Genomic DNA, 22,986 nt, shown 5'->3' on the forward strand with positions numbered 1-22,986 from the left:
TCCCTCATCTCCTCCCATGCCGCTTCCCTAATCTATTGATAGGGGAACTCCTCCTCCCCTTCCATCTGACCCTAGCCTATCAGGTCTCATCGGGACTGGCTGCACTGTCTTCCTCTGTGGCCTGGTCAGGCTGCTTAATGTAGGTTTCTAGAGTTGTGGTACTTTGCCACATGCACAAACTGATTTACCATCCTATACCCAAAGAAATACTTTTCTTCAGTCAAGAGTTGGAGGAAGTGACAGAAGGTGGAGAAATAATAAATGGAAAGCTCCACCTGTCCCCTAGAATCCACGTGTATTGTTCATCTGTTTAGTTCAATAAGCAATTATCTATTGCACACCTGTTTTTCTGTAAACATCGTTCTAGCCAGTAGACCTATCAGGAAGAACCTGAGAAACAGCTTGCAATCTCATGGGGGCAAACAGACATCTGACACATGCCTAGTTCTAAGTGCTAAGTAAGAAGGAAAAGAACAGGATGGGGAGGACAGTGGTCTCCCAATCTAACTTTTTAAAGGCATTTTTACTAGAGGAGCTATGAGTATTGGTGCCACCAATTTATTTGCAGTTCACATATATTCCTAACTGAATAGCATTAGTTGATATGTAAATGAAATATCTCAGACATGGGATTTTTCAGACAACCTCTACTTCCCAAACCTTTCCTCCTTGAGATGGTGTGCAACCCTTTCGTCAAGTAGAGCTCAGAGTTTCTTTACAAGCTCTGTGCTGGGAAACATCTCTTGTTGTTGCAGTATAAGTCTCTGAATTCTGTGCTATCCATGGTCATCTCTGCCCTCTTACAGCTTTTCTGTTGTCAAAACTGAACAGCTATTTCAGGGGAGTTATTATTTTAGTTTGTTAATTTGTTTGGGGTTATTTGATTGCTTTGTTTTTATTCTCTACCTGGTTCCTTTGTTCTGTTTCAAAATATGAGGAACAGAAAGATGAGGTATGGTGCTTTGAATAAGAATGGGCCCCACAGCCTCATATATTTGAATGTTTAGGCACCAGAGAGTGACATTATTTGAAAGGATTAGAAGGATTAGGAGGTGTGGCATTGGTGGAGGAGGTGTGTCACTAGGGGTGGGCTTTGAGGTTTCAAAAGCCAGTGCCAAGACAAGTGTCTCTCTTGGCCGTTAATCAGAATGTAGCTGTGGAATATTTGCTCCAACAACACGCATGCCCACTGTGTTCCCCGCCATGATGCTAATAGACTAAATCTCTGAAACTGTAAGCCCCCAATTCGATGTTTTCTTTTATAAGAGATGCCTTGGGCATGACTGCAACACGGGCAAAATCTTTTTGGATAAGATAGTAGACAGTAGGAATTTGCTTAGACTGTTTTCTCCAATAAATTACCGAAGCAAGAAAATGAACATAGTTGAGAGCATGTTATGAATATGAAATAACAGGTTGACTGACTGCAATGGTACAGGTTGAGCAAAAGTATATTTCCACTGAACTACAATACTTTTTTGAAGTTCACTCTACAAGGAATGCTTCATTCCTGTTGAATGATAATTTTTAGTTTTATTTTGATAAAAATGTTTCCTGGACTCTGCATGTCATAAAAATAGGGCTGATCGCCACTGGGAACCTTGGCCTCTTGCTTCACCTTGGGTGTCATTTCTGCCTCAGTTTCCTTAGGTAAAGGTAAAGATGCTGAGCACATCACACCTCATTAATTGTCAAGATTATTGAGGGAATAAACCGGGTATTATTATACAATTAAGGCTTTTTATAAATCATAAAAACCTTTACAGTTGATGAAACAATTCTTTTTGTCATTTGTTTTTGAGTGTCGACATTTGTGAGTGACCTTAGTCTGTTAAGCTATTCTCCCTCAATTCATTGTGTCTGGATCCAGACTCGCATTTTGCTGGTATATATGACTGTGTTATGTGTGTGTGTGTGTGTATAGCTATGTATGCATCATTGCTTTGTGATGGTGAAATTTGAGCCCAGGGCCTTGAGCATTATAAGCAGATGTTTTAGCACTGAGCTACTTCCCCAACCAAAGGTTAGATAAAGTTTTTTGATGGGACTCAAACTAACACAGATTTTCCAGGCTGCCATTTATGTTAGAAAAACGTGTCTCTCAAAGCAGGAGATACCTGGATTTGAGTTTCTGCTCCACTATTCACCACTAAATAGCTTTGGAGAATTTGCTTATTTTGTACTTCAGTCTCCTCATCTGTGAAATAGCTGTAAACATAAAATGGTAGAAATTGTAGAAGTGAATACTGCTTGCTGAATGTTATGGTAGGCCTTAAAATGTTTTCTTCACTTTGAAAACAGACAGAATGGAACCTAGTATTTATTTTAACAGATTGTTTTCTTTATGGACGAAATTCAGTTTCTGTTCAACTTCTGCTGCAGCTGTGAAAGCACATCACATCTGCACTTATTTTCTAAAAAAAAAAAAAAAAAAAAAACACTACATTTTGAAAGTGTCTTAGTGAATTTGAAAGTGTTTAGTGAATGCCAGCTTTTACAGAGAATTAAGTACAGCTAGTCTGTGATAGAAATGGTACAGCAAACATTTTTTATTTACTTTATTTGAAATGCTATAACTTGAGTTATAGCATTCTTGATATTTATGTCAGACCTAGATCTTTTTGGTCCTAGGAAAGTTTTTAAATGGTTAATGAAATGAAGCCCAGTAGAAACCGAGGCAATTGAAAGTGAAGTTAAGGCAAAAGGGAACGTGGACAGGCATGTGTCTCCAGATATCTGACAGCAAGTGATGGAGATGAGAAAGTTGGAGGGAAGAGGAGGGCTGGGGTGGCTCCCTGCTGCATTTCGTCACCATCTGCCATCATTCCTCACTGCTCCTCACTGGGTGGCACCATCTCCTCTGTGTCTGGAGACCTGAGAGGCCTGGGTGGTTAGTTGGAAATGAGCCACAGCTGACCAGGTTTTAGAGCTTGCCGACAGGCGGTGAGCATGCTTCCTGTGGCCTGGACAGCCTCACCTGGGTTGGAAGCCTCACACATCACAGCTGCAGATCTTCTGCTTCTTGCCTGCAGTGTCATTTAACTTTCTCTGAAACGGTCCCGAGCCAGGAGTGGTAGAAAAATGACTTCAGACAATCTATACAAGAAAGATTTTAACGCGTGACTTTTTGTTTATGAATTGTAAATGACCTGATTTCTTTTAGTAAGTGTGCCTCTTGAGGGATGTGTTTAATGGAAGCTTATGCTATTATGGATCCTTCAACCTAATCGTGTAGCGCGATATGCCATCAATCCTGTTTCTATGGAGGCCATCCTTTCTTTCCTTTTAAAGCTGGAGTGCAGTAAGAGCAAATGTTTTCTATTCCAGCACATTATTCACTTTAAATGTGTGTTGACAAGCTAAGGGTGTGACAAATAAGAAATCTGGATGATCCTTTTTTAAAGTGGAAACTATTCATCTCCATCCTTGAAGGCACGGCCTCCCCATCCCTTGCTATTCTGGTGTGGAGTTGGTTGCACTGTTCATCTCTAGGTTTCCGTTTTCGGTGTGGTACTTTTTTTCCCCCTCCCATCTTCTTCCCAGTCTCCCCAGAAACTTCTTAAGGTAGTTTTCCTGCTGTGACCAAAGTAAATAATAATAATAATAATAATAATAATAATAATAAATAAAAATTTGGCAGAGAAAAGGTTAACACTTATGTGACTAATTTAGGAGAAGATGACGTGTTCAGTCTTTCCCCCGTTTCTTCTTTGGGAGAAAGAGACGGTATGGCCAATTGTTCTTTTCTTTCTGCCAACATTGTGTTATTAGGGAAGTGATTTACTATTGTTGTAGAAATCATAAAAACACAAAAACTTAGAAGAGAAAACAGAATTATCATGTAATTTCTCTGCCCTGACAAGCACCCTTGCTGGTGGCTCGGCATCGTCCTGGACGTCTTCCCCCCATTCAGTAAACTGTAGATACTTCATGTCATGAAAACCTCACTGAGTCCTGCCTTTTAGTGTCTGAAGATGTTTTCCCTGCCATAGGAATTCATGCAAATAGAGACAGAATCAAAATGGAGTTATCTGATGTCAAAAGCCTCGATGTCCCAAAACCTTGAGTGGAAGTCAAAGCCATATAACCCAGGCACCAGAAGGTCTGTATTTCTTCTCCAGATGAGGAAACTGCCAGGACCACACAGAGGCTTGAAGAGCCCCACATGAGGGGCTACATGGCCTCCTTTTTTTTTTTTTTTTTTTAACAGTCTGTTTCACTCTCTAGGTGACTGAGGATAACCTCAGGGAAGTGCTCTCAGGTTTTCTTCCTCCTCCTCTTCCCCTTCCTCTTTCTTCTCCCCCTCTTTATCTTCCTCCTTCTTTTCCTCCTCCTCCTCTTTCTTCTTCTTTTGTTTTCTTAAGACAGGGCCCTGGCTGCCCCGGAACTCTCTTTGTAGACCGGGCTGGCCTCAAACTCACAGAGATCCGCCTGCCTCTGCCTCCCAAGTGCTGGGATTAAAGGTGTGAGACACCACTCCCAATTTGTTCTTCGCTCTTCTTATGTCTCAAAAGGAATAAGAGAATTGATAGGGAAATTTCCTTTCCGGTAAAGCCAAAGAACGGATTGTCTGCAAGGGCTACTCAACTCCTTTTAATGACTATGGCTCCTGTGAACTCTACCTTGACAGTCATCTCATCTCTTTCCGTAGGGAGGAGTTGAGATTCTGACCCATCATGGACTCTCCACTCCATTTTCGTCTTCTGTAAAAAATAGGGTAACATGCAACAGTGGGGTAAACTTTGAAGAGGGTAGAGGCTGAGAGAGACTGGTGTGTGTGTGTGTGTTTGTGTGTCTGTTTGTGCGTGTGCACAGGCTTACCTGCATCCTGTTGTTTGGTTTGATGTAGTTTAAGAAGTAGCGATCCATCCTTGGTGGGGGCAGGGCCTCGGCATCACTGCCCAGACACCAGAAAAGGCAAAGGAGGCACATGCTTGCACACTGAGCATCCTGAAAAAGCAGAGGCTGTGTGCTGCAGCTCCCTCGATTGTTCCGCCCAGCTGAGGTGCCATGGGGCCCAGAGCTGTGCACCTCGGGAATCTCATAAGAAAGTGAGCCCCGCTGATGGAGTCCTAAGTGCATCAAATCAAAGCTCATTGAATCAGCCAGGTCATTAACTCCCTGGTATTTAATTACCGGCTGCTCCACTGCTAGAAAATGTCAGTGGGCCCATGTACTAAATCTGCTCCAAAAGAATGTGTTTTCCCTTTCAATAGTTCTTGTTTCTTGTACTGTGAAAACATCAGGAAAACATTTTGACAGCCTGGCAAAGCTGGTAGAGCCAGCCGTCACTGCTCTCCAGCCTGTGTTTGCTCTTGGATGGGCCCTGCAGAACAAACCCGTGAGAGACTGGGCAGCGAGCAGTCACCTGAGTCAAAGCTGTGGCATTGAAGTGGGTGTAACATAAGTGTTTCCCCTCTGTTTGGGTCTCCCCAGGTTCCCACCTTCTATGCTACAGTTAACAGAGTTGTGTGGGGCATTGGGGAAAATATTTAATTGAATTTTTAGCAGAATTTTTAATTGAAATTTTGCATCATTTCAATAGTCCAGAATTCATTAAAGCTTTGGTATCAGGCTAATGACACGTGAAAAAGTTAATCAGTGTCTTTCCCGAACAGGTAAGTGGATAGAGTCTTGCAGATGTTCAGCGTTGCTTTAAGATTACCATGGATGTGTTCTGTAATATGGCTTCAGTATCCACAAAATCATTTAACATACTGGATGTAGGCCGGAGTAACTGTGCCAGTTAGTTAATGGTGTTATAATAACAAAACACAAAATATGAAGCATTAAAAATAATTATGTTTCCCAAATGGACTTAATAAGTAACAAGATATATGATATTTTGTTTCTCTTTTTTAGGAGAATTTAATTCATTTGTCACCTTTATGTTATTATTTTAATTTCTCGATTAGATTTTTTTTTTAATCATTTCATATAGGTAGCACCTGCGTTGAATGTGTTACTAGCTAGGCAGTGTTTGATAGAATGGATTGTGCTGAAGACCCAATCTAGTGTAAATGTTGTGCTGGCTTTTTCTCCCTCCCTCTTCCCCTTCCTCTCCCTTCTCCCCCTCTTCCCCCCTCTCCTCTCCTCTCCCCCTCTTCCCCCCTCTCCTCTCCCTCCTCCCCCCCTCTCCCCCTCCTCTCAGTATGTTTCCAATTCTGGGGACTGAGAGTAGAGGCTGTGCACAGTCAACAAGCCCCTGGGCTGCATCCTTTGTCTTCCATCTCCTGATTTTAGAGGACACACACGTGGTTCTTGGTTTAGTGTCCAGCCTAAGTTAATGTACAGACGTGTTAGTACTTGGGAACGTTTTTATCATGTTCATTAAAATGTTTCTATTTTTTAAATTTCACCGCTAGCAGAAGCCAGAATGTTTTTTGTTTGAATTCCTTCTCTGGGAATTTTTCTATACAATCTCATGGAATTAAAAGAGTTTTAAAATATGTTTTTGGTAGATTATCATGGTTACCAGCCAGTAGAGGCTATAATGCTCTAACTTCAGGGCACTTTCTAAGGTTATCTTAGTATTTAGACTATTGTTCAACATTGCTCTCTGTGGGTCTGGTCTGTATGAAATTCAGAGTGTACCGTTTCACCGTTTCTTTGAGACCTTTTTTTTTTCCCCCCCTCTGGACAGACTGCTTTCCTTAAAATTTTAAGTGTGTTAAGATTTTTACAGGAATTCCATACAAGAAGTCGCTATTTCTCTTTTCTGCCCAGTCTGGCATGCTGCGAATCGGTCACGCTGGCTGTCACGTCTGCTGCCACAGTTCAGGCTCAGAGGGAACATCTCTGTGACTTAATCAGTGGGTTGGTTCCCTGTGACTAACGTGACAGCAGGACTTAAAAGCCGTGTGACTTCCTCACTGGCTCCGTTAATTCAGTAATGGCTTCATGCTGCCAATCAAAGGCTGGTAAGTGATGACGGTTAATAGAGGTTTTAGAGAAACTATGGGCGTATTTTTAGCGTTCTGGATAATCAATGTGCCTTCTGTTTGTCAGGCTCTTACAGAATAACTTGAACTTCGAGAGATTGTCACTTAATGTGATGCAAGCAGAGCAGTCACATCAGGACCTGAAAGACATTGCATTGTTTTTCCTCTGCAGTATATCTGTCAGCCCCTGGGCTAAATCCTAGAGTCTCCAGGTAGTGTAGGCTTTATGGATTGTTTGTACCCTGTGTCGTGTCATTCCCAGCACCTCTAACATTGAGTAGTACGGTAGAGGAAAAGAAATTTCACAGCATAGAACTTAAGGGGGAGGGGTCCTTGAAGCTCCTCCGAACCCACTGTTTTCACAGCAACTCACTCCCCTGTTGAAGGTGAAGGGACCAGGCACCTCCAGGTTGAGGGTTATGTTCAAGCACATCCGCCACAGAGCCAGCCAGTTGCATTGCGACTTAGAACGCAGTTCTAAGTTGCATGTCCAATTTAGGAATAGAATGTTGCCCAGTGATGGCACAGCAAGCTCTCCTCTACGGTTTTTAAAAGAGGGTGGGTAGTGGGGAGAGACTTGTTGTTTCAGTATCTCCAAGGTCAAGAACAGAGCAAGGTAGACTCTAAGAAGTGGGTATGAAAATTAGTGTGCATTTTTAGGACTCCAAAAGAAGGAAAAAATAGGACAGTTAAGCCTAGTGTTTTGCATATTGAAAGTTTCAATAAATAGTAGCTGTTACTAATAATTATCGTTAAAATTCCTGACCGGTTTTTACCTGATTTCAACCTGCTGTTACTTCCTCACATTCTGTTTCCCTCACATTTTCTTCTCCTTCCAACACTCCTACATCTGCTTGACTCTGACCCTCTGACGCCCCTACTATAACCCGATTTCAGCTCTGTGCCTGTGTGAATTGTGTGGATTCTGCCTGTTGTGGTAGGTAGCTTTTTGTAACATCGACAAAGGACGTGATCTCTGGGATGGGGGTGGTGGGTATTGGAGCAAAGATTTTGGCTGTGGTTTCAGAGGTCTCAGTTCTTGGTCCGCTGGTTTTGTCACTCTGGGCCTGAGAGGTGACAGAATATCATGGCACCCAGAGCAACCTGTAAAAAGGGTTCTTGTTTCTTAGTGGCTTGGGAGCCGAGGGTAACAGGTAAGAGGGCAAGGTTCACCTTACAAGACCTCCCTCTGGTAGGCACCGCAGGGCAGAAATGCATCACTGAGCGCGCATCGCAGCACTGGCGAAGCGAGCGGTCCCATGACCCCGTGGCCTGTCAGTGCTGACCCAGCAGCTGAGGAGGTCTCCACGCCATTTGGAGACCCCGCAGATCTGAGCCACAGCAGTAGTCGAGTGTTCTGCCTAGCCAACGCCTTTCATTCCTCAGGCGTTGGCTCACATATCCCACTAGAAAGCATTTCTTAAGCGTCTCAGTTAGATAATTGATTATGCTTTCTTGTATTTATCTGTTTACTGGTAATGTGCTTCAGTTCTCCGACGGCCAGAACTTTCTTTAGCTCTCTGTATCCAGCATCATCCTGGGAACATCATACATAGCCAGGGGACGCTAAACAAACGTGAACAGACGGAAGGCTTGCTTTATAACCCAGTTCATCCAGGCTCTGGTTGTTAGAATTTAGGGTGCTGGTCGTGGTTGGTTTAGTCAACAAAAGGACCGCCATCATCTCATGCTCCATCCAGGGGAGCTCAGAAGTTAGACATTTTGCTTGATTCTTCAGTGCCATCTGGTGGATAAAGAGGGAACTCCAGGCACATGCTTCACTAAAACCATGTGGAAGAGTATTTCTGCTCATGAATATGGAAGGTTTCCTGTGTCTTAGCATATTTCAGAAGCGTTCTAAGGCAAAACTTTATGGTAATTCCATTTCTGTATATGGTTCTGTAATATTTTAGGGAGTTGGCCAATCATGAACAATGTTTTAAAACATTAATTTGCCCAGTAACACATACCTTATTAAATATTGCTCGTTGTTCACTAGTTTATGTGATCTAAGGTAAACTCATTGAAATTTTGGATATTGAATTTTTTTTTCAAGACAAGGTTTCTCAGTGTAGCCTTGGCTGTCCTGGACTTGCTTTGTCGACCAGGCTGGCCTCAAACTCACAGAAAACTGCCTGCCTCTGCCTCCTCGAGTGCTGGGATTACAGATACTGAATTTTTTAATGTTTCTGTTACACTGAATTTTGATCTGTTCATTCAGAAAACATTATTGGTCATCTACTAAATGCTTGACACTTTTACAAATAGCTGAAAGAAAAACACAGTAGCAGTGTTGTTCCAAGGAATGAATATTTAGATTAGAGAAAAAAGCATACAAATCACAGTTATATTTTTATAGATATTCCTTACATTCATGGCCCATTCATGTCCATTAGAAACAGTGACAACATTACCAGCTTTATTCAAGCTGCTTGGATAGATTTTCTTAGAGAATGTGCAACTCAAGGGAAATTCTTAGTTTTGATTAAACATGCATATGCATTCAAAATTCATATTTCTTTACCTTTTACCTTAGATATGCACACTACCACCATTTTTATATGTTCCTCTGTTGGCCTTACTTTATCAAGGAGATGCTCAATTTCTTAAACTTAGGGAGTCTATGTTTCCTTCAATAGAAATTCATTTTTATCATAAGTGATATGCTAATACAAAACTCTTGTTTGCCTGATGGCTTATGTGCAATGGGGTATTATGCAGTCAAGCTGCCATTTATAGACGTCATTTAAAAAATGCCATGGGACTTCCATACTTATCTTTTTACGGAAGAGCTAGAAAAGACTTTGCAGATTTATCTAGTTCTTTGGAAGAAGACATTCAAATGGTGTGTTTTAAAATGCGATATGAGTGTATAAAATTTTGTTTTCTGCTCCTGAAGGAAATAGTTCAGAGTTGTCAGGTTAGCCTGTTAATAGCTGTCCAATGGTCTTTCTTCTTCAATGTAGATATGCAACTTATCCTGGAAATGAAATTATTTGTTGAGTGTTTCACACATCATGTTCTTTGACTGATAAATTATGTCTGCCATGGGCATTGTTTTCATCCTCCCTATAATTTATTTGAATGATACTGTGATTTGTGCAGATGGTGGCTTTTATTTCTTTGTTTTGAATGCCAAGAAACTCAGTCTGTCTCTGATTCATCTCTAGCAAATAAAAGAAATCTGAACGCGTATGTGCGGTGTGTCTGAGCTACCTAGCTTCAGTCAGCTTTGTTAGCATGTTTTTTTTAGCTGTGATTCCTGAAGTTTGCCCATGCAAAATATTCACGAAAGGCTAGATTTTACTAAAGAGGAGATGATTCCTAGAGTGTTTGAGGACATGCCGGTGGAACCGCTGAGCATACCTGCCTGGCAGGGTTGTATCGAGTGCTAAATGAGACAGGAACCTACGACATAACAGTACGCTGTATGCCAGTGGGCTGGTTAGGAATGTGCCTGGCTCACTTAGAAGGGTGAGTGAATCTGTGTGTGGTTTTCCCAGCTCTCCTTGAAGGAGCACACATATGTGGGTAGACCCCTGTCACTGTTAGGTGTTCCCACTGGACTTCCCCTTGGGAACTGGGTCTCCCATAATGGGAAATACTGGGCCATTCTGTACTTGAGTCTGTCTGTCTTTCTCAAATTCTCTGTGGTGGGGAGCTTTTTGCTGCGTGAGAAGAGAGTGAAGTGTGGGTGGGGTTTGGAGAGCGGAGCCCATTGGGTCTCTGTCCTGTACAATTGCACAGATGCCTCTTTCATTCCCCACTGGGAGAGCGCCCACACATTTCTTAATAGATCAGGGTTTGTTTGCACCTGATTCTGTCAGGCTGATTTTTTTTTCAGCTCACAGTTTCGTTCAGAAAACAATATTTCTGACTTTTAAAAAAATTGCTTTAACAGATGTGTCATGTTTTTGTATGTCGTGGTAAAACTCGAACGATGTAAATTCAGCACGACAGAGAAACATGAAAGGAGGCTAAGGCTGGAGGAAAACAGCAATGAGCAGGTGAAGACAACGTGAAAACAGTTGTGAAATAGGAAGGCATTGGGGTCTAAGTTTGTCTTAAATTCAGATTCTTTACGTTAAATCCATGTTAACGATAAGGTCGGGAACTATCTTTCTCATAACAACAAATGGCAAGTTGCTGGTTCTGTTTGGGGTGAGTAGCGTACACGACCACCTGCTCGGACCTTTTTTTTCTACAGGCCCTGATGGCTACTCTCCAACACCACAGAGGACAGGTCAGTCTTGAGCCTTTTCTACCTGTAAAATTACCAGTTTCATTTCCTTGTGACCCCAGTTTACCCACATCTTAAAATTCACACTGATGTAGCTAGGCTTCTGTTACCTCCTGCCCTTGAACCCCATTGCCTGTGACCCTTTGAACCATGTTTAGCTCTTGGTGGAAGCCTGGCTGTCTCCAGAAGCCTTGGGGTCACTCCAGGCTGTAAGGTTCCCTGGTTGCTTCTCTTGAAATAATATCCTTACTTCAGTCAGCATGTGGTTCCTCGTCTCCACTACAGCCCAGGAGCACTCTGGGAGCAGGCACGGTGCCCCTCCCCCACCGCTTATCCCCCATCTCTAGCACAGCTTTATCTGGCACATACAATAAAAATGAATTGCAAGAATGTGGTCCTGGCCCTTGACTGCACCAATCCAGCTGTCCTCATTTGGAGTTTGTTTCTAAGGTCTACAGAGGATTCGCCTATTCAGAGCTGAGGATGTGTCACTTTTTATTTACATAAGCAGGCACCTTCGCTGCTGAAACAACAGCTTTTCCATGCAATTAGGTATCCTCCACCCCCCCTTTTTTTTTGCTAAAATAAGATGTCCTTTCGAATCCTGTGTGTAAAGTTACACATTAGTGCTGGCATTACCACTGTTTGCCTGCTGATTTTTTTTTTCCTGCCACAGCACTCTGGCTGACCCTAGCAGAGGTCAGGGTGATCTTCTGACCATGCAGAATGCAGTCAGGGGCAAACCACGGTGTGGTCAAGGTGCTTTTCTGGAGGTCATTTCGTGGCCTGTTTTACACAGCTTTCCAAGGATCACTTGGTTGGCCACAAGCTGTTGGGATGGCATTTCAGTGTTGCCTGGCATCTCCTAGGATTGTCAGTTTGCTTTGGAGGGGGAAGGCTCTGGCTTTCTGAGGCCCAACCAACTGCCAGTTCTAAATGACAGAAGAAAAAAGGAGCCTGTGGCACTGAGGCCCTACATCAATGTCAGTACATATAGCCGTGGTTTTAATAAGAACTAGAAGTTTTAGAGGTTGACAGGATGGCTCAATGGGTTAAGGAAGCCTGGGCAAAACCTAATGACCTGAGTTCGTGCCCAAGGACCCACAGGGTAGAAGGGAGGAAGGAATCCTTCAAAGTTGTCCCCTGGGCATCCTTGCATGCACATACGGAAATAAGTGAATACAGATAACTTAATAAACTAGATTATTAATAATAATAACAATAATTATAAACCTTTGCAAGCCAGCCCGTATCCTGGGATATGCAAAGGACTGTCATAGTGATGGGTCTGGTACAATCCTAAGAGTCATCAGGACTTGTTATAAAGCTTGGTAGAAATCCATGCTGGATCGTATCAAATTCAACTCTAGCAGGTGGGATCTGGAGATCTACCTTTGCGTAGTCTATAGCCAAGTTGAAGCAAATTTGAATGGAACTAAACCCATGGCTAATTTTAAAGGAAGTCATCACCTCACAAAGATGCTGATCAAGGCCAGCCGTCCAATTCTGTGGAGAAAACTGAGGCCTTTCCCATGTGAGAATCTACTAAGGCTATATGACCTTGATACCTAGATTTCAATAATGAGGCCTTAGGTATCCCCCCTCTCTGATTGTGTGTGTGTTTGTGTGTCTGATTGTGTGTGTTAGGAAGAAAGGTATTATTCACAAAGCTTTTTAACAAGGTTCAATATTATACAAAAATAATTTTTAAATATTTGGAAACATTGAGCTCTACAAACCAGTGGCCCCTACAGCACAGTCCCTGTGTAACTAGGGCCCAGTGCTCAAGACCTATCAAATAGCACCAGGGAAGGCACAGCGCTGGTCTTTTTAAATCTTCCCATGTGTTCCCCTCAAATTTCTACTCCAGCATATTAAGGCTGGTTTCAAAACACCCCCTCCCTCTGCTTCTGGCATGCCTACTTGGAGAGCTCAGGAAACCCACACAGTTAAAGGGGTCTGATGGAGACACTCTAAAGCAGCTGGCACTGAATGGGAAGTTCAGACAGTGGAAGGTGCCATGGCCTAGAGGTGACTAACTGTAACTTTCATGCAGATCCCACTTTTGCCACCCAAGAGGTAACTTCTTGCTGTTCAGGAGAAACTCAGCATCACGGCAGATGCTGCTGAGTGCGTTCTTACCCACATGTGAGGTGTAGCAAACCACATTTGCTTTGGTCGCTTATCCTCAAACACACTTGATGGTGGACCCAGGACAGAGGCGGAACGGAGGTGCTTAACCTTTGAGCAGTTCGCATCTTTGTGTTTTCCTTTACACGAAGCTCCGTATCTGAGTAGATGTTGCGCTCCCATTATGTCCTGTTCCTGGAACTTTCCCAGAGCAGTCTACTGTTCTGTATGTAAAACGATGCTGACCACTTTGCTCACCCTAAAACTGAACATTACGGAACTCGCAACTGCACCTTAAAATATTTGATTTAAAAAAAAAATCTATTGTTGCAGTTGCATTTATTGTTGCATTTACTTCTTGCAAGTGCGGCACTCATGGGGGGCAACTGGCAGAAATCAATTCTCTGGCTCTAACATGTCAGTCCCAGGGAGGGAATGCGGGCCATCAAGCTGGGCAGCAGGTGCCTTTACCCTTGGAGCCATCCCTGTGAAAGTCAGAAAAACACTTGGTTCTTGATAGGGGAGAGTTTAGCAGTTAAAGGAAAGAAAGAAGAAGAAGCAACGAGGACAGAATTTCAGGCACCAGAGAAAGCTGAAAAAAAGAAATGGTTAAGGGGTGTGGGGGTTCTGTTTGAATTAGTCATGAGACGCTAGATAAAATTGTCACCAGCTCCCTGATTAGAAAGTCCAACCCTTCTTACTCCATTCCGTATAAAATCTGACACTGGTCTTGAAAACCCTTCTTCAGCCATATCAGTTTGGGGACATCAGCCCTTCCCATCTGGAGCATCCCTGCCACTCTGGCCACCCCTGCTTCCGGGAGGTAGCTATGGGGTAGCGGCCAAGTGAGGCCCAGCAGGAGTCCTCTGGAATTGTTCCTGAATAAATAGCTGTTGCAAGCCAAGAACAGTTTATGTGTGCTCTGACTGAGACCTCCAGGGTCTGCTCTACTGTCATAGCATTAGAATGCTATCGTTTTGATTAATAACGAGTATTTTATAATTCATTTGTAACAGTCCCATTGGCTTTTTCAGTTCTCAAGGGCATTTTCAGTAAGAATTATTTGTGGAACTGTGGAGAATACATTTGAATAGTACTTATGGAAGTTAATATTTCCCCAAGCTCTATAGCCCAAGATTCAGAAATGGAAGGAAATTTAATAAGGAATAAACCACATAAGTTTTGAAATATGAAACCTATTTCTTTATAAATAAAATTACTTTGGATTTTTCTTCTATAGATCTTAAGTGTGTAACCAGTTTCTTCTTTGTGACTTCTGTAGGACTACTGAAAAGGTTAGGAACTTGCCCTTCACAAAAAAATTTAGCTCTACAACTTTGGCTGAGTACTACTTCATTGGTAAGCATTGGGCTGGTAGGCTGGCTGTTTTTATGCTGCCATCTCTTAGAATTTAAAAGTGTATGTGTGCTCTCAAAACAAAATTAAGGGAAGAACCATCAGACTAGTGTGACCTTTACTGTTGAAATCCTAACTTTTCCCTGGAGTATGTGTGGTGATTGAGGAGCAATGAATTCCTTCTTTTTAAACTTGGCAGTAGAGAAGTAACCTCAACTTTTTATCTGTAAACAGGTTTTTATAAAAATAAGCCTGAGGGTTTAAATATAGGTTTGATCAAAATAATAAGCGGAGCTAACTCATGGCTAGACAACGTCTGATCCATTGGCTGATTATATCTTGGAATAATTAGACCAGAAATCTGGAAAATGGGGTGGCATGATCTGTATCTGCCTAGGAGGACATGCTCTGTGTGGGATAAGAGTTGAATTTAAGTGTCCCAGCAATCTTCATGCTACCACATGAACTTGACCTGGTAGTAAATGTGAGCTAGCAGAGTGATAAAAGCGATTAAAGGTTTGTTTTGTAAGGAATCTCAGAGGGATCATCCCTAGTGATGGAGAGAGGGCTTAGTGGTCATCATTTTAATGCTCAAGTTAAAACCTGAGCTGCCACATTAAGTATGTTCATAGTCCCCAGTCCTCCACACACTGGGCTCCGCCTCCACTGTAACCGCTGACTGGCATTCTCACGTCAGCAGCCCTAGTGCTCTGCAGCAACCTTAAATTGCCATAGGATCAAGATTTCATTGTTGTGCTTCTGGGGACCACCTGGGTGCCATCTCTTGAAGGTACTCAGTTTGTTTTCCTGAGGCAGAATTATGAGTTTTAGGATACAAGATGGTCTCTCAAGGATTCTTTCCTTAAATAATCTCTCCAGGTTAGAAGTAGCAAAGACTAAAAATGGCAAAAAGTGACAGTGTTGGCAGGCAGAAAAGAGAAATCACTCTTGCTTTCTGTCCTTGTCGTGGTGGGCAAGGGCGTTCGCTCTGACTTTGTTTTAAAGTGCCTGGAGCCAAAGAACACCTGTCAGAAGTTAATGACATGTTACCATAAGAAAGATGGATTCCAATGTGGACCTCAGAGAATTAATGTGTGGGCTCTGTGCTGGCTAGTGCCAAATTGGCACACACACATTCGCTTCCACTCAAGGGCAGGGAAACCTTGCCTGCAATGAAAATTGCTCATTTGTAGGGAGAATAGAAAGCCCCAAGTGTGAGAAGCCCCCGGTGGATGTGTGCAGTTGACGTGAGCCAGCCATGTGAAGGACCCCAAAGTGTCATCCCCAAAAACAAGTGGCTGAGCCTCTCCGAGAGTAGGCTCAGAGGGAGACGACGCGAAAAGCCATCTCTCCTGGTCTAGTGCAAATGTTTGTCCATATGCAGCAAATGTTTGCCATAGCTCTCTCCCCACCATAGCCTCCTCCCCCTGTTTATGGCCTGGAGTCTTCTCTAGAGAACTGCTCCTGCCCAGATTAGGCACCTTGCCTCCGTTATCCAGCTGTACCCTGCCTCCTTGTTTTGTTTTGTTTTTTATTTTTAAATAATTTTGTACATTCACTTGTATCCCAGCTGTAACCCTCTCCCTCTTTCCCTCCCAATCCTCCCCCTGCCTCCTTGTTTATCTGTATGTTCTAACTCCACCTCCTTGTTCCAATGTTTGCAGCAACCCCACCTCTTGTTCAGCTGGATATAATTAGATGCAGACCTTCTGGGGTTCTGAGCTTCCTCAGGGAGTCCAGTCCATGCCAGCTCAGCTTTTCCACATGTCTCTGTGTGTTTCTTTTCTCTATGTCCTCGCTGCCCCGGTCGGGTCTGTTTGTCACTTGGACAGTGCAGGAAGATGCAGCACCTGTCTGCTCTGCCTTGTGTCGGCACGGACTCTGAAGGACTTACTTCCATGTCACTCTCTGCTTCATCCTATGAATACCTAGCCACCATCCCCACGTTGTCCCCAAACCCAGCTCTTTTCAGTTCAGTGTTTTCAGAATCGATTTCTCCTTTTATCTCCCTGTTTTTCTTATGCCAAGCTAGGTTCCTGAGCACCTCATTGATCTGAGGGCTTGAGAGTGAGATCTGACATTTGTGTGTGAGAGAAGTGTTAACTCTACTGTCACGTGATGCAAAGATCAGCTCCTTTGCTTAAGACTGTGCGTACATACCTACTTGCTGTCAAAGCACCCATACACATAAAATAATTAAATCTGAAATGAAATAAAGACTAGGTAAATAATCCCAAATTTTAAATTTTTTCAGTTCATATTTAGAATGTCAGTAAAAATTTTGAGTGTAAGCCATTCTTTGAATTTTCTTTTATGTCTGAGATCATTCCAGTCTCATTTAAAAATATGCTTTGAACATAAGCTCCTGCTTGAACATAAAGGTTAGCTGCCATTTCAATCCATTTAAAGTGTCACTCTGTGTAAAAGGGTTCTCGAAATATTGTAACAGAATCTAATATTTGCCGAGAGTTGTTTCCTTCTGTTTCTCTTATGCATCTCTAGCAAGAGCTCTGTGTGTGAAGTTACAGAGTTGAAATGCCAAAGTGTAGTCCTAATGTCAGAGATACAGAAACTCTTTTGAGACCGGCAGCAGGAATCTAATTAGGGAAGTAAATTTCATTCTAGACACCATCAGGAGGCACAACTGGGAAGAATTAATGTGGTGCGCTTTCAGTAATAAAGACTAGATCAATATTTTAAAATGTGATAAATTACAAAGGCATTGCCTGTGTTTCATAAATATTCCAACAAACACAATTGTTAAAGACAGACGTTACAGTGACTAGCAGGGTAGTGTGTTTAAATATAGTTATTCTGTGGTATCGGGTGTTGCTTTCTTATGTCAGGAGAAACTTGTTATTAAACTCTAGAATACAATGTGTTATGCTAATGTAGTGTCGAGTCCATTCACAGTTGATGGAATAATTTTATTTGTTCTGCACTTGCTGGCTGGCAGAGAAAGTGAGCTCTAATTGGCGATATTTTGAAGCTATTGCATCATCAGTATCCGATTTAGAAAATTCAACTTCTAAACCTGGAAATCAGTGTTGGACGCTATCGTTAGCTACTCTGTGGGCCCCCAACAGAGCTTGCCTACCACTTCCCAGGATGCCCTCTGGGAAGCCAGTTGCCCTTGTCCAGCAAGTTTCCTTCCACAGTATGCTGTGGTAGCATTTAGGAGGGAAGCTATGAAGGCTACAAGAAAATACATTTTAAGAAACAGTCTCATAAAAGACCCCTGTGCCCAGATATATTTGGTCCTTGTGGAACTCTTGTCCTCTCCAGATTGTATTAACTCCCCCCCCTTTTTTTGGTTCCCTGCATTCTGCCGGAGGTTTGGTTATGAGTCTTAATATCTGTTTTGATACACTGCTAGGTAGAGTCTTTCAGAGGCCCTCTGTGGTAGGCTCCTGTCCTGTTACTTGTTTGCTCCTACGTCCAGTGTCCATCCCATTTGTCTTTCTAAGTGAGGACTGATCATCGTACCCTGGGTCCTCTTTCTTGGTTATCTTCTTTAGGTGGATAGATTTCAGTATGTTTATCCTATCTTATAGGTCTATATGAGTGAGTATATACCATCTGTGTCTTGTCTCTCTTTCCCCCCCCCCCCCCCCCCCCCCCCCCCGCCTGGAGAGAAGCAGCCTTGCTAGGACACAGAGGAGGACTTTGCAGTCAGTCCTGAAATCACCTGATAAACCAGTATCAGATGGAAGGGGAGGAGGTTCTCCCTTATCAGTGGACTTGGAAAGGGGCAGGGAGGAGATGAGGGTGGCATTGGGAGGGAAAGAGGGAGTGGGATATAGCAGGGATACAAAGTTAACAAACTGTAACTAATATTAAAAAAATAAAAATTAAAAAAAGAAAATACATTTTAAATGACGATAATAGTGAAAATGAAAATACTCTGAAATACAGACAGCAAAAAGCGTGTGTTGCAGTTGGGTGCATTCTTCCCGGGGTCCTCAAGTCAGGAACCCCAAATGCAGTATGTGCAGGTGTGTGTGCTTTACCCGGAACGGATGTGCTGTATCTGGTGCTTAATAGCTTTGCCTATAACCTCGTCAGCACTTCACCATTTCTTCCTGACCAGCACAGAGCCCCTGCCGTATGTTTCCCAAAGAATATAGATTATCTTATTCTGTAAGTGAGGAAACACCCTGACCTTCTTTTGATTCACAGCAAACACATATGTGTGTGTGTTTCTATTTTAAGGTATATGTATTTTGCTTCCCTTTTCAGTTGGCAGGAACCTAACTGAAAATGCATTGCTAGCTGGCTATGGTGGTACATGCCTCTGACCCCATGCATGGGAGGCAGAAGCAAGGAAATCTCCGTGAGTTTAAGGCCAACCTTGTCTGTGCAGCAAGTTCCAGGCCAGCCAGTGATACATAGGAAGAGCCTGTCTCAAAACGAAACAACAAAAACAATTACCTCACATGGTTATCCCGTTAGTCATGACCACATCACACAAAACATCCATGCTCCCTGTTCTTCAGAATATAATGTGTCGTTATCAGTTATTACCATTTTTATTAGATCTATTGAGAGTAATTCCTCTAATCTAGTAAGAAAATAAGCTTTAAAAATGATATTTCCCATTCCCTCTACCACTACCCAGCCTCTGATAATCACCATGCAGTCTGGCTCTAAGAAATCAACTTCTTAATGTTATATTTGAAATTGTACTGCATATGAATTTTAGGATCTCTTTCTATTGCTGTGAAAAATGTCTTTGGTACTTTGGGTAGGGATTGCACTGAACCTATAAATCAATGTAGAGATTGCATTGAACCTGTGGATCACATTGGATAATAATAATTTTCTAGTTTATGAACATAAAGGCTTTTCATTTATTTGTAGCCAATACCTTAGAATATTTCACAATTAGTAGTTGTGTGGGTCTTAAGAGATAAACTATGTAGATGGGTCTTTGCTTTATTCTAGACTCAAACCAGATGATCCTCATTCACAGTGTCCTTGAAATTCTTTAGTGCTACAGATACAGTGTTTGGTTTTTGTTTTTGGGTTGTTTTTTGTTTTGTTTTGTTTTGTTTTGTTTTTTTGGCATATTTGTTTTTTGGCATATTTGTTTTTTAGTCAGTTTCATGTAGCCCAGACAAGCCCTGAACTCACTGTTATAGAATGGCCTTATGCTGGGTTTTCAGGTGTAAGCCACCGACTATATCGTAATTCTGAACAATATATGTGCACCTTTGTTTATTGGATTATTGACCTTAGACACTGTGTGGATGAAGCAGGTGTGAAGCACAAGGAGATGTCGAACTTGACACCCTCCAGAGATACAGTCTCGAAACTAGAGAATTCCTCTGATTTATAGGCATCACTGTACCATTTAATGTCTCCCATAAAGGAAGGCTTAACTATCATACTGATTCTCAGCTGGGAGGGAGAAAGAGTATTCAACCCCCCTTTCTACCAGAAGAACCCATCAGAATCTTCAGGAAGGCCTTCTTCAAAATCTGTCATCCCTCCAGTCCCCAGGCGGAGTGTGGCTAGCTGCCTGAGACTCTGCACATAATTTCAGATCTTAATGGTTGGAAATATGTTATGCAGGGTATGTAGAAGCAAACAGGCAAAAGGAGCGAGAAGTTGACATAATAATAATTAATAATAATGTAAAGGTTATAATAATTAAATGGTAAATGGTTGTCTTTCAGGGTTTCATTTTTTTCTAAGTAAGCATTTATACTTTTGTTTGTTTGTTGGATTGAACCTAGGACCTAGAGAGCAAGGGCTCTCCCTCTGACTTATAACGCCAGCCTAGATCCCTCTTTTTATGTGTCCCAGAACTTCATTATCAGTCTAGCAGAAGTTTCTCCTTTCCACTCACTTCACAGGAGTTCTTCTGAACGTTGGTGGGTGGAAAACAACAAAGCACCATAGTGAAGTGTGTGCCACACAGGATGGAAGTGTCTTCTGTGGGTGGAGACCAGCAACGTGCAAAAGAGATGTAGACTGGGAATGGTTTTTGCAGAATGTTTTGTTGTGTGTCAGAAACATTACCGTGATGCAGCCTTTCTGAATTCATTGGGAGTGAAAGTCTGAGTACTTACTCTGTGAACATACAATGCATCATCTTTCATGCCTTTAGACTAGATAAAAAAAACTCATACAGGTCTGGGGTCTGACAGTTTGAAGATCCATCTGAAAGTCACAATGACAAGGACAGTTGTGTTTGGACGTTGGATGCCCAGCGCTCTGACTAAATGAAAAGCCTCAGATGAGAAGTACTAATGGGCTTCTCTGTTTATCTACAGACTGCAGCGGAATATGTGAAATCCCGACTCCCCGAGGCGCTTAAACAGCATCTTCAGGATTATGAGAAGGACAAAGAAAACAGTGTTCTGTCTTATCACACCATCCTGGAGCAGCAGATCTTGTCAATTGACCGAGAAATGCTAGAGAAGTTGACCGTGTCCTATGATGAAGCAGGTATGTTCGGTATTAATACACACACCTCCATCTCTGCAGGACTCCGAGACCTTGGCTAAATCAGGGTCTTTTTCTGAAGTGGATGACTAAGGGCAAACTGGACTCAATGTTCTATTGGTTATTGGTGAGTTTACTCTCTGCAGTTTTAGTGTTAAAACTGTTCTGGGCAATGGCTCTTACATATCAAATCCCCTTAAGCTTTTGCTCACTTTAAAAGGAGTATTTCTGGCTGTTTGTCAGCTGTACTGCTATGGATCTGATTTTCTGAAGTCACTTCAATTTTTAGTACCAGATGAAAATCTTTACATTTGGTAATCTAACAGCTATATTTGATTTGGGTAATTTTTTTTTTTTTTAATGTCAGAGATTAGGTTTTCTCAAGTGGTACTTCCTTAACCCCTTGAAATTTTAGCTGGATTTGACTTTCTTTTCTTCAACCACTCAAATGGCATCTGTTCTTTAATATCACAACAGACATTTGGATGACCATGTACCCTTTATCTCCTTCCAACAGGACTTCTCAACCAAGTCATGCACAGACTTCCTCATTATGCCATTTTTACCTGTTACATATTCTGTGAGCTACAACCAGTTCTGTTGAACCCATTGAAACCTTTAGTAAAGTGAAATTTGCGGCTGGGGTGTGGCTCGGCTGTCCACTGTCCCAGCTTGTTTCCCATTGCTGCTGTGATAAAATACTGACCAGAAGCAACTTGGGAAGGGAAGGGTCTATTTCATCTTATACTCCCAGGGAATAATCCGTCGCTGAGGGAGGTCCAAGCAAAAACTCAAGGCAGAAACTAAGCAGAAGCTGGAGAAGAATACTGCTTACTGCCCTGCTCCCTGTGGCTTGTCCGGCCAGCTTTCTCTCACAGCCCAGGACCTTGTCTGGGGTTGTCATCACCGATGGGGTGCTGAGCCCTCCCTTATCAACCATTAAAAAAAAAAAAAAAAAAAAAGAGTGCCACAAACATGCTGCAGGCCCGTCAGAAGGCGGCAGTTCCTCAAATAGGGTTTCCTTTTTCCAAGTGACTCTGTTTGCGTTAGGCTATCAAACTAAGCATCACACATAGCATGCACAGAGCTCTGGCTTTGATCCCCAGGACCACATAAAACTCGGAGCCTCTTCCATCAGCCCAGCATGCATCATGTTCAGACATATGCACATGCTTGGTCCTGGCCTTTAGAGACAAATCCTTCTGTGCAGAATCAGTCAATAAGCAGCAGGAATAAACACAGGCCTGGGAGTTCAGGGTCCAAGACTCCACCTTAGTGCTGTTATCTTTAGGAAATTAATCTCTCAGAACCTCTGCTTTTCATTTTATATAATTGAGCTAATATTTCACTGGGTTGCTCAAATAATAAAGGATATGATATTTGGTCACGAGGGCCTTCGAAATCATACGGCCGATTAATGCCACAAGCCCTGCTTGAGGACAGATTTGGATCTTGCTAATTCCTCAGACCATGTTAAGGACTTCTTAGGGCCTTTTGTGGGGCGGGTGGAGGGAAGCTGGTGCTTGGGAGACAGAAAAATTTTTAGAGTATCTTCAGAAACTTTGAGAAACTAAGTGACATCTATGTAATTCACAGCGTGAGCTCAGCCTGCCTTTGGTCATTGCTGTCAGTCTGAGCAGGGTGGCAGGTCTGGAGGAGACGGAGACGTGATAAATGTGGATGAATAAATGACACTATGTTGTAAAACCAGACAGTTGCTACCTCCTCCTCTGTAGCCCCTGCACTACTGACTTCAGCCAAAGTAAGACAAGAAAAATAGGAAAAGCCGTTGCTGTTTAGCAGAAAGCTATTACGTCGCAACATGAAGGATCCAGAGTAGAAGCCAACAGCATCCAAGACTGTGAGAGC

At 42.5% G+C, this 22,986-nt stretch overlaps 1 protein-coding gene across 1 annotated transcript in view; it reads left to right on the forward strand.

The window, feature by feature from the left end:
- Nucleotides 1-22,986, forward strand: part of Ppm1l (protein phosphatase, Mg2+/Mn2+ dependent 1L) — a 268,058-nt gene that overhangs the window by 165,297 nt on the left and 79,775 nt on the right. The window contains exon 2 of the mRNA XM_055596801.1: nucleotides 20,946-21,120. Within this exon, the coding sequence (XP_055452776.1) occupies nucleotides 20,946-21,120 (175 nt within the window). The remainder of the gene's footprint in view (nucleotides 1-20,945; nucleotides 21,121-22,986) is intronic.

This window comes from Psammomys obesus, unplaced genomic scaffold, assembly GCF_907164565.1.
Source record: "Psammomys obesus unplaced genomic scaffold, mPsaObe1.curated_primary_1811, whole genome shotgun sequence".
In the NCBI taxonomy this organism is placed as follows: Eukaryota; Metazoa; Chordata; class Mammalia; order Rodentia; family Muridae; genus Psammomys; species Psammomys obesus.